The sequence below is a fragment of the Mauremys reevesii genome, linkage group 5, assembly GCF_016161935.1.
Source record: "Mauremys reevesii isolate NIE-2019 linkage group 5, ASM1616193v1, whole genome shotgun sequence".
Taxonomy (NCBI): Eukaryota; Metazoa; Chordata; order Testudines; family Geoemydidae; genus Mauremys; species Mauremys reevesii.
The window spans coordinates 35,553,652-35,565,716 of NC_052627.1; the positions used below are offsets into that span (position 1 = coordinate 35,553,652).

At 44.8% G+C, this 12,065-nt stretch overlaps 1 protein-coding gene and 1 long non-coding RNA gene across 3 annotated transcripts in view; one reads left to right on the forward strand and one right to left on the reverse strand.

The window, feature by feature from the left end:
- Nucleotides 1-3,414, reverse strand: part of DAPP1 (dual adaptor of phosphotyrosine and 3-phosphoinositides 1) — a 51,818-nt gene extending 48,404 nt beyond the window's left edge. For both annotated transcript variants that reach the window (XM_039540655.1, XM_039540654.1), the window contains exon 1: nucleotides 3,103-3,414. In XM_039540655.1, coding sequence (XP_039396589.1) covers nucleotides 3,103-3,206 — 104 coding nt within the window. In that variant the 5' untranslated portion in view covers nucleotides 3,207-3,414. The remainder of the gene's footprint in view (nucleotides 1-3,102) is intronic.
- Nucleotides 3,415-8,778: 5,364 nt separating this feature from the next.
- Nucleotides 8,779-12,065, forward strand: part of LOC120406649 — a 53,572-nt gene continuing 50,285 nt past the window's right edge. The window contains exon 1 of the long non-coding RNA XR_005599443.1: nucleotides 8,779-8,931. This is a non-coding gene — a long non-coding RNA (uncharacterized LOC120406649). The remainder of the gene's footprint in view (nucleotides 8,932-12,065) is intronic.

Genomic DNA, 12,065 nt, shown 5'->3' on the forward strand with positions numbered 1-12,065 from the left:
CTGCAGCCTGCAGGAGCCCCCTGGGGAGCGCCGGGCCGCAGCCTGGACAGGAGGGGCAGGGGGGCCGCCTTTACAGGGCTGCGGCCCCTCTCCACCGCGCCAGCTCCTCCATGGCTGGGGTTCGCTACTGCCACAAGCAGGACGCTCTGGCTCTCCGGTACCTCCAGAAGGCGGCTCCTTCCTGCCAAGCTGCTGCAGTGGCCCAAGGCCGGCAAAGCCAGTGAGTGGACTCGGGGCGGGGGCCACCAGGGTGGGGTGGGGAGAGCTCGTGGGGGGGGGGGGGCTGTGCACCCTCCAGGGGAGTTCAGGGGGCGGGGAGGGGGGAACCTGGTCTGGGGAGCAGCCCCTGGGCATGGCTGGCCCCTGGGGTCTATAAAGGCTTGTTGGGATTTGCCCCTCAATGAACCGATGTGCAAGGAGCGGGGGGGTGCAAGGTGGAAGTTTCACCTAGGGCACAAAATATCCTTGCGCCGGCTCTGCCCCAGGGGGTGCATGCACCCAGGAGCGCCGCCAGCTTTTTTGGCGCCCTAGGCGGTGGAAGGTCCTGCGCCCGAAATGGCACCCCCAACAGAGGCGGTCGAAGGTCCCGCCCTTGAAATACCGACAACGACCATGGCGGCCGAAGATCCGGACGCTGTGGTCGCCGCCCCCCAAATGTTAGTGCCCTAGGCAACCGCCTAGGTCACCTAATGGGTTGCGCCGGCCCTGCGTGCACCTCAGGTGAAGAACCACTGCACTAAACTGATAAGAGCTGCATTTTAATTTAATTTTAAATGAAGCTTCTTAAACATTTTAAAAAACTTGTTTACTTTACATACAACAATAGTTTATAGACTTATAGAGAGAGACCTTCTAAAAATGTTAAAGTGTATTACCAGCACGCGAAACCTTGAATCAGAGTGAATAAATGAAGACTCAGCACACCACGTCTGAAATGTTGCCAACCCCTGGCCTAGAGCAACCCAGCCAGCCTGAAACTGATCCAAGCCTAGTCAGTTTCACTTTCTTGGCATGCTGAAAGCACTGTAGGCAGATCTTGCAAAATGCACTCAACCAATTACCAGCACTGGTCCATAGTTTAAACTTTCATGTGTATGTATAACGAACATTTTCAACAGTGGCTAGTAATTTTGAGTGACTCCATTTCTGGGCACCCAATTTGTGACACGTTTTCAGAAGTACTGTGTTACAAGACGAAACCAAACCCGATTAGTAGATGATGATCTAGTGGGGAAAATGTTACGCTGGTTTTGCTGAACTCCCTGTTGCAGATGTTTTGCTAACTCAATCGGGTATTAAGGAGAGAAGAGTGACTCTCTAGAGATGATGCGGGCTATGCAGTTCTTGGATAGGAACTTGGGGAGCCTGGTGAAAAGGCTTTGGCTGGATTTTGTGTTTCAGCAAGAGTTATTCCAGTGAATAAAACCAAACTGCAGGAAGATGGGTAAAGTTTTGACCTGCTGAAACTACTGAAAACATGTTCCCATCACTTTTGTTCTGCTGCTGCTCCTTCTGTTGTCAGCGTGGGGATGTGTGTGTAGGGGCAGCAATGACAGCACAAACACTGCCTTTGGGATTGTCCTGTAGGAGAATATTTAAATTGTGAATAGACTGTGTTGGGTATCAGTGGGATACTTGCAATCTTCGGCCAGCCTTGAATCCCACTAAATTTTAATTTCTTGACCTTTGAACATTTATATTTACAAACATAACTGCCTCAGCATTGCAGTGGACCTAGGGCATGATGATGGATGGAGTCAGAGGAAGAATCTACATAGATATCTTTTTACCATTGTGTGGCAACTGATTTCAACAGAAATATATAATTATGAAATATGTTATTCAAAGTGCAAGAATGAATTTGCTGCAGTCCAAAATACACGAGGGACATTCATTCCCTGAAGAATTACAGTCTAGAAACATATTACAAAATCTAGACTCTAATTTAGTTCTAAGACTTCACATACATTAGACCAAATCTGAACTGAGAATCACTAGGAACCATTGCTCCAAAGGCTGTGGTCAATGGCACCCCATGCTACATTGGAAAGTAAAGGAATTGCAAAGGGTGTAACTCAGCACAGAATTTGACCATATGGAGGGAGACCAAATTCTGCCCTGGGATGCACACACAGAGCTTCCTTTAAAGTTAACTAGAGGCTCGGGTGTAGTTGCAGAACAAGCATTTTGTCTATGTAATTTGCCAGCTACTACCATTTTAGTACAGTCATATTTCTCATTTCTGATCAAGTATAAGGACACGTTTTAACTCTTCATTATCTCCCAGTTCATAATGATAATAGCAAAGGTACCAAACCAAGCAAATAGTAATTCAGAACCCTCATATTATTGTGTTGGTTTTTTTCTCTCCTCACCTCAGGGAAGCCCTATTTTTTCAACTGTGCATTCAAAATAAATAAATCATAATTCTGTTAAAATGTTCTGAAAAAATGCTAACTCTCAAAGACTATTCAGCAGCAGCAGACAAACTCAAATCCTAACAGCTGCTGAAATGTCCCTCTTTAATCTATACAGCTTCCTGCAGGCTTTTCTGCATTTTTTATTCATTCACATTTTGGGTGATTTAACAGATCATCCTCTTTAAAAAAAGAACAACAACAAATTCTCAAAGAGCCACTTGCAATGACCCCTTCAGGCTGAGTCCACACACATACACCCAGCTGCACTGAGATCCGGACACAGGCAGAGACCCAGAGCTGGTGAGAACACAGGCAGAGACCCAGAGCTGGTGAGAACAACTTCCTCATTCCTGGTGGGGAAGGAGGGGGACAACCATCACAACCGTTTTCTTGGGCTGGAAGTCCCCAAGCCACCCGCCCTCCTGCAGCTGCCGCCGTTGAAGCAGCCCAGGGCATTCCTGTGATTGCTCACCATGCACACAATGCCGAGCGATTCCTGCTTTCCCGCTGGCTTCCAAGCGGAGAGGGAGGAGGGGGACATGCCAGCAGGAGGGAGGAGGAGTGACCTGCAGCTAGGTACCAGCTGGGCCAGCAATGCGATTTCTGGGGGGAGGGCTTCAAAGAGTGGCTTGACCGCCCCGCGCGGGGTGCAGGGAAAGCCCAGGGCCGTGCTGCCCCTTACCCTAGGCTCTGCAGCTCCTCTAGCACTTCCTCCTCTTGCTCCTCGGGGAGGACCCTCATGCCTCGGCTCATCTTCGCGCCTCCTCCCGGCTCCGCTTTTCCCATCCGCACCACCTGCTGCTCGCGCGCGGGAAGGGCAGGGAAGGGAAGGGAAGGCAGCGACCGGGGACTCCCTGCCCCGGCTCCCGCTCCCCGGGCTGCAGCAGCGGCAGCGGAGACGCTCCCCAAGAGCAGCAACCTGCTGCCGCAGGGCGAGCGAGCCGAATGAGGAAGTGAGAGCGGGTCCCTCCCTGCACCTAACCGCCCTGGCGAGGCGCAGGCAGGGAAGGAAGAGCCGGCCCCAGCCCGGGGAATGCCGCTGGCCCGGGCCGGCGCTGCGCTGCGTGCAAGGTGATGCGCCTCTCGCCGAGGAGGCGTGTGGCTAAGGAGCAGCCTAGGCAACTCCCCGCCTCTAAACAGCCTTTTCTCTGCTTCCTAATTTTCTGTGAGCCCGCCCCGCCGGAGACCTGGAGTGGCCCCTCCAGGAACTGAGTAAGCGATGGGCTGCTCCTGGGCTCAGCGTTAGCGTGACTGACACACGTACTTGTCAATTGTGCAGCTTACCTAGCTCAGCGTGTGATTGCAACCGAGATCTGTTGTGCCTGGGAAGGGGAGTATTGACCTTCCCCTGACTCCAATGAGTTGTCTCCCTGATGGAGCAGATCATTTTTCAGATAGTTTGTGGTTTGAGCTGGCCCAGCTCCTTTATATAAGCTGTGCTCTTAGGACAGCGGAATTGCAAGCCTGAGTCAGGCCTGACACCTAGTCCATCTCTGACAGGTGGCCAGTACCTGGATGTTTCAGAGGAAGATGTAAGAACCCTGCAGTAGGTGGGGGGGGGGATAATTTCACCTCCTCCTTTCCAGGGCCGGCTTTATGACCCGCGGGGCCAGATTAGAATACTCAGCGGTGGAGCGTCCGCTCCAGGTTTTCCATGGCACCGAAGGACCCCCCCGCCGCCAAAATGCCGCTGAAGACCCCTGGAGTGGACCCCCCCACTGCCAAAATGCTGCCGAAGACCTCCGGAGCAGACCCCCTGCTGCCAAAATGCCACCAAAGACCCCCAGAGCAGGGCCCCCTTAGGCGCAGGGACGAGGCCCTTTTCAGCGCGGGGCCCGATTCCGGGGACTTGGGTGAATCGGCTTAAAGCCGGCCCTGCTCCTTTCCCTCCTACATTAGGTGTCATTCCAGTCTCTAATAGTTAGAGATTGGCTTAATCCTAAAGCATGAAGTTTAATATTCTGTCCCAAATTTTTGCAAGACTTAATTATAACTTTGTGTCATTCCCACTGGAAACAAAGTATAAAAAATGCAGCTGAAAGGATTCAGGTTTACTGTATTATGCAGCCCCTCCTGAATTTTTTTTTCTATTGTGTATGCAAACTCATGCTTCCCAATATTTATCTGACTTGTGTGTCATAATAATCTGTAAACATTACATAAATGTTTGCAGATGTCATAAAAATGAGTAAAAATCTTGGTTTACACACAACAGTCTTTTATTTAACATGCTAATGTAAATGTTGATAACAAAATGATACACTTTTCCTTACCCATAACAGCTCAGATTGACACTGCTGCATAAATTACAGTTGCTCTTAAACTGGTTTTAAAAGCATTACACACCTAAGAATTGCATCACATTGCTGCTAATACGTGTGCATATGCAAACTTTTTTTTCTGCAGTGAAAAAAGGGGATGGCCTTTTACAGGGGATGGTAAATTCACAGACAGTAAATCTAAGGCTTGATAAACCAACAGTTAAATTCCTCTGTAAATATGCCTTTTTTACATGAGTGTAACATGCCAATGATAGCATTTGCAGATCCGATAATAAGATTGCTAGCTATGGTCTTACCATGTGTATTAGTGTTTTGAATCCATGCTCATAGAATGTCTAGATTTAGAATGTGCCAATTAAGTGCTGCCCTGAGGGTGGGACACAGTCATCCTGCTTCTGGGACACAGTCACCCTGGGGCATCTGGCATTGGCCACTGTCAGAAGACAGGATACTGGCTAGATGGACCTTTGGTCTGACCCAATATGGCTGTTCTTATGTAGCTGGTCCAGTGATGAATTACAAGTTTACATTTCCTATGTAAATAAGTCCTGTCAGGTGGTTTCTGGGGAGAGGTGGGAGATGGAAATAGTCTTGATTTATCTCCTTCCTGCCCATCATTACTGCTCCATTTCCATGATGTGTATCCCCAGCAATGCACAAAGGGAGCGGTCTTTTTTCCTGCTACTGCTACCTCCTTACCTTCCCCATTCATACCCATCACCAGTATATCTTCTCAATGCTATCCTGAAGTCACTTCTCCATACACAATTCCACACCCTACCTATTAGCAGATTTGTTTTGGGATTTATGCCCTGAAGGCTGCACAGAAAGGGGCAGGCCTGTTGATTGCCTCCTGAAGATGTCAGCGGCCCAGTGGGTTTAGTAGACTATCAGGCCTCCTCCATCTCAAGAAGATAGTATCAAGTAGAGAGAGCCACAGAGTGAGGGGAGTTATGTGAGGACTGAGCCACATGGGATGTGGTTTTCATAGCTTCAGAAAATCAACTACCCGATGTTTAATCAAGCCTAAGAACCTTTAACATTTCCCCATTGCTGGTGTTTGTTCAGTTTTGCAAAGCTGTTGTTAGTTTTGGTGGATGTTCTTATGATTTTTTCAGTGTAGATGTATGTGTGCATCTTTTTATGTGTTTAAGTCAATGTTTCTGCTGTTATGTATTTTTTCAGTGCTTTTTAAACTGTTTTTATTCATGCACTTATATTTTATACACTTTGAATATGCAAATGCTGCCAAATTCTTGTCTTTGTTAAGCCACTTTGTTAATGTGAAAATCTTTCAATGAACCTGTTATGTTCATGATATAGAAACAGAAAATAGCAAAAAGCATAAAATACTCTTTCTGGGAAGCTGAATTGTAGTAGTACACCTCTACTCTGATGTAACACGACCCGATCTAACACAAATTTGGATATAACGTGGTAAAGCAGTGCTCCGAGGGGGCGGGGCTGCGCACTCCAGTGGATCAAAGCAAGTTCGAGATAACACGGTTTCACCTATAACGCAGTAAGATTTTTTGGCTCCCGAGGACAGCGTTATATCGAGGTAGAGGTGTACTTTAATTCTTAAAATACAGAACTTTTACATACAAGAACCAAAAACAGAGAGAGAGAGAGAAAGCAGGCTGCTTCTTAAGGCAAAGAGGCATAACTCAACCCACCTTGCTGCAGGCTGGCTCCTTGCAAACTGACTGATGATAGACTCAGATTGTATATTTCTCTACAGAGCTCCTTAGTCTACAAGCAGGACCAGGGGCAGCTCCAGGCACCAGCACAGCAAGTGCATGCCTGGGGTGGCCTGCCAGTCGCTGTGAGAGCAGCAGGCACACAGCTTTTGGTGCCACGCCTGAGGGAGGTCCACCAGGCCTGCAGCTTCGGCAGCAATTCGGCAGCGGGGATGCCAATGGCGCAGCACCGGCAGACCTCCGGCAGGCATGCCGCCAAATCCGCGTTACCAGCGGACCGCCCGGAGGCGCGCCGCTGAAAGCCGCCTGCCTGCCGCGCTTGGGGCAGTAAAAAACACAGAGCCATCCCTGAGCAGGACTAGGAAACTCCCAGAGAATTTTAAGTGATAGCTTACAAGTTTAACACAGATTTCAAATGCATGACTGAACCAAAAATTGCTTGTAGCAAATACTTCAATGTAATACACTCAGTCTGAAATTTGCATCTTATGCCCATTGTTGAGTGAGTGGTATATACTTAAAAGGGTGAGCAGAACTGGTATGTACTTTTCTGATATACACAGTAATGTGAATAACACATGCTGTTACTGTGTATTGGTCAAACATGAAAGGTTGGCAAGAACAGCCTGGTGCCCTGATAATTACAGATTCATAGATTATAGGCCACAAGGGAACACTGTGTCCTCTTCTGTAACACAGGCCAGAGAACTTCCCTGAATTCATTCCAGAGCAGATCTTTCAGAAAAAAATCCAGTCTTGATTTTAAAAGTGAAGCTGCTAATATTACATATAACCAAAAATTCGGAATGTATTCAGGCACAATCATCCAATAGTTGGAAATCTCACCCAGAATCCCATTTTATTTGGAGGATTATCCCTTGGAAAAAAATACATAATGTTGACAAGTATGCCTATTTACATATTCAGTGACTCTAGAGAGCACCACACTTCCTTCCTCTTTCTTCTCCCCCCACCAGGCTCAAACAGTTCCTGAACTTATGAATTTACCAGTGTATCCTGGTTAAACTCACCAGACGTTTGTATTTTTGAGTGGTGGTTCTGCAGAGCCCCACTCCGTGTCCTACCATTAGACTGCCTTGCTCATTTGTTGATTTGGGACTTTATCCTTACATCTTCTGTCAACCTTCCTTTCATTTCACATCAGGGCTTGCTTTGCCATATTAAGAAGCTGTACATTAAAGATATGCAAACATCCTCCCAACGGTTGCTATTTGCGTGTGAATGCAAAATGTCATGTGTATGAAAAGGTCATGCTCTTTGTCTTGGCACTGATTTCTCAAAAATAAAATATGCACTAAAATGAAACTAGTCTAGAACAATTTATTTGATTTGCAATGAAGGCCTACTTCTTTGTTGTTCTTTGTGTTACAGATTAATCATTTTAGAAGGAAAGAACTTTCATGACTTCAGTGATGGCTAATGCTCTGAAATATTTTCCACAGGTTAGGCAGGAATTGTTTGCTGGTTGTACCTATAACTCTTGCTCTCTCTGCCTGCAATGTGCCACCTTCTCTCATTGACTATACATCTCATATCAAAACAAAATCTGCCCCAGATACCATTTTGGCTGGTTCAAATGAGCTTACTTGTTAGCTTTCCACAGATTGATACTGATCACAGTGGGAGATGCTTTTCCCCCAGCACATCTTTGTAGCTGTTTTATCCATCAAAAAGTTCACTAGACAACATTTCCTTTGGGAGCCTGGAGCTGTAATCCATACATTTCTTTCAGGCAATCATAGATATTTTTTACATCTCCATTGTCCTTTTGAGCTTGATTTTTTTTCTTTTCTGTCCTACCAGCTTCCTTGCTTCTATCAAAGTTTGCAGAGATGGTTGAAATGACTTTATTTCTTTTCTTTTCTTTTTTTCCTCCATGGCTGGGTTATCTCATTGTGAAGGGAAAAAAGGTGCAAATCAAAATTTCTCTTTATTTGAAAAAAGACTAAAAGAAGAAATTTAATAAAATCCAAACGACAAACCATCACAAGCCTTTCAAAGGGCTTTACCAACTGCATCACAAATCAGCATAAAATCTCATAGCTCAATGCTCATAGCTTGAGGCAGGCTTTTATAAGCTCTTGTGTTCTATGCAGCAATGTGTCTTGGTAGGTGAATGTTCCCTAGTTGTAGCTCAGCTCATTTTAGAGAAGTTGCTTCCCCCTACTTGGCATGTAAATTTCTCTTCATACAGAAAAAACAAACAAACTTGCATGTAATGCCTATTGGTTGTCACGCTAATCAACTACATCTAATAATTCTTAAAATCAAATTATTCACTTGAACCAATTACAGACACACCAGGAACAGAAAGGCCATGTGACTGCTAAACTACATTTCCCAGAATACCACAGCTCTAGGGTCCACGTTCAGTCCTCATTCCCAGATACAAAAGCTGCTGCCACTGAGCAATTAGTGCATGGAGGAGACTAGTAGGAAACAGCTCACTGGTCAGCCTGAGGCATAGTTTAAACATATGAACCTCATCAACAGAAACAACACAATAAGGTACTGTTTTGATGATGAAGGCATAGTTTGGTTGCATCCCTCCTCTTTCGCTTGTCTCCCCTATATGCTCAGCTTCATAAGTGTTTCTTTTTCCTCAGAAATGATCCCTTAAATAATCCCCCCTTTGATACGCAAATATCCATGGAAATTATAGGTCTTTAAACACTTTCCCCTGCCCCCACCCAACACAACCTCTGTTTCAGAGTAGTACTTGCATATTTCACATTCACCTCACAAGAAAAACAAAACTTAAAGTCTGCTGGCCTGCAAATTGGGGGGGAGAATCATGCACCCCAGGACACACAGTAGCAGTGCCCTTTGTTTCCTGTCTTAAGTATTTTTATTGTCATTCCATGCAGCAGTAGGGCACCCTAATTGTGGCAGGCTTTAAATCCCGATAGATACTCTCTAATTAGAAGCTCCCATGCTCCATAGAATCTTGAAGTCTTTGCCTCAAAATTGGATGTCTTTCTAAAACGTATGCTAACTGAGTGAGGGTCTATGGCTTGTGTTATGCAAGAGATAATTATAATGGCCCCTTCTGGCCTTAAAGTTTATGAAACAGTTGTTTAAAGTTGTTTGGAATAATTTCAGTTAACTTTAGAATGAACAACAACTAATTATTAAATGCATATAATAGAATATTATGAATGTTCATGGATGTAATAGGAAATAATTGAGATACATTCTGCTCTCATTTATACTGCTGTAAAGGTGGACTTCAGTTGCAGTAAACTTATGACTGTAATGCAAAGTAGAATCTGCTTTATACAGTTGTTAACCTAATAAACATGTTAAAGGGACACTATCAATTTAAAAACACTTATTGCCTCTTATTAGTAATGCTTTAGATAATTGAAACTGAGAGAATTTAAAAACTCTTATGTACTTATCACCATTTATGCTGGTTTATTTTTTCATTCACTCCTCTTAAGCAATGCAAGTAGACTCATCAGGTTCAAGATCACTTGTACTAGCACAATGCAGTAATATTTGGGTTGTAAACACCAAAAGGGAATGTTTTCATCCAGACAAACTTATTGAAATAAAAAAATAATTTCTGAGTCATGAGGACCTTGCTCAGTTTTTACTCAGGCAAACTCAGTCAATGAAAGTTTTGCTCAAATAGGGGCTGAGCCAAAATCTGAACATTTTGTATCTTTAGATTTGTCCCTGTCAGATCAAATTTGAGGTTTAAAATACTTATGTGAAGTTGCCATAACTTGTGAATATTCTATATCTTACTTCTAAATATATGATGCTATTCCTGTGCAATCTTGATTAGTTCAATATGGTTGTCTGTGTGTAACTGAGGACAGAATCTGGTCTGATCACTCGTGGTGATGATTTTATGTTTGTTTTTCCCCCAAATCCACCATTCCACTGAAGAGAAATGTCTCTGGCACATCTAAGACATAGTTGAAGACAAGCTAATGGGACTTTTGTGTGCCCTCTGCTGGCTCTGAAATGGTTAACTAACATATCTTATTCCCAAAGCCTTGGGATATCCTTGTTCATGCTGATGAACAGAGGGACTAGACCTCAAGCAAGGCAAGATTAGATATTTATGGGTAAATGTTGGTAAACATTACTTTCACTGTACACACACAAACCAATGGGGGAAAAAATGTTTCCATTAATAATTGATAGGCAAAGTAAGAAAATGCTGCTTTAGAACATGCTTTAGGGTTATCTACTTTGTATATTTTGATATGTGATGCTACCAATTTGTGTTTTAATGGTTATAAAGCTTTAACTTTTTCTAATCCTAATGTCTACTGTCATTGAATAATTGTCTGAACTCCCATAATTTCCTGTAATTGTGGAAATTTAAATTGATAGTTTGTTTTTTATCTGTCAAAAATATATAAAAAGACTGAATTTTGCCAAGGCAGCTTTAAGGCACTCACCCTCCAGCCCCTGAGAAAGTAAACAAAAATGGATTGTTAATGTCAAGCTCCAGCAGCATTACTGAGTGGAAAAGCTGTTTGCAAAATAAAAAGAGACAAAATTGCTAGGAAAATAAAATGCATGTTTAGACTTCTAAGTGGTTTGATACAGGAGTAGATTAAAGCACACTGACCAGGTAATTTATAGTGCACAGCAGCAGGGTCCACATAATACAGAGCAGGTTAGTGCAGGGTAATATTTACATCCCAGCTTGCTGCAAACTTAGTGTCTCTATAGACTAGCCCTGAGAGTATTTCAAATCATGGAGTAAAACTGTTAAACTAGAAAACAAGTAAAGCTCTGAACAGTTTCACGTGCCTGCTTGAGAAACTTAATTTAGTTTTCCCAAAAGAACTTGGGAACTGATTCTGCAGCCCCTTTACATGAGCAATTCCCATTAAGTCAGTAGGATTCACCCATGTGGAACAGCTGCAGAATCAGACCATAATCCTAATAAGTACAGTAAGTGGAGCATTCTGAGGGACCTAGAAATAAATAAGGTAAAAGGAAACTTCTCTTTAGTAGCAGAATAGTTTAGTGAATGTGTAATTGTCTCTAGCATGGGGATGCTTATCTGATGTGTAGGTTAATTCATTTTGCTACTGCAGTTACCATCCATATAGCCCCAGCCCTCCAGACCTTACCATCGGGCCCCCGCCCCACAAGCCTTCCTGGCTGCCCCCTTCACATCACCTGAGCCGGCAGCACAACATGCAGCTGGTCTGCCTCTGAACTGTACCTAGGAAACATCCATACGTGCTCATGCGCCACGCTCTTCACTTCCTCACCCTGTGTCCTGCCCTGACTCCTGGTGGTGGGACTTCCTACCACCTATGGAGGGAGAGGAGCCCCAGTGAGCCAATCCATATTCCACCCTGGTCCTACAGCCTGCCATGGACGTTAGTTGGTGGCTCCTTCATGGAGCTGTAAGCATGGGTGTGTAAGGGGCATAGTTCACCACTTCTCCCAACACCTGCCCCTTCTGTGTGGAGAGAGAGACTCTGGTGCACATCTACATGGAGTACACCAGGTTGGAGCCCCTTTTCCAGCTCCTCCAAAACCTTCTGGCTGCACTTTTCCCTGCACCCCGTGATCTATGCACACCCTATCCATGCCTCACAAAATCATGAGATCCTTGTCAGCTTCCGCCTGGCATTGGCCAAGGTGGTCATCCACCATACCAG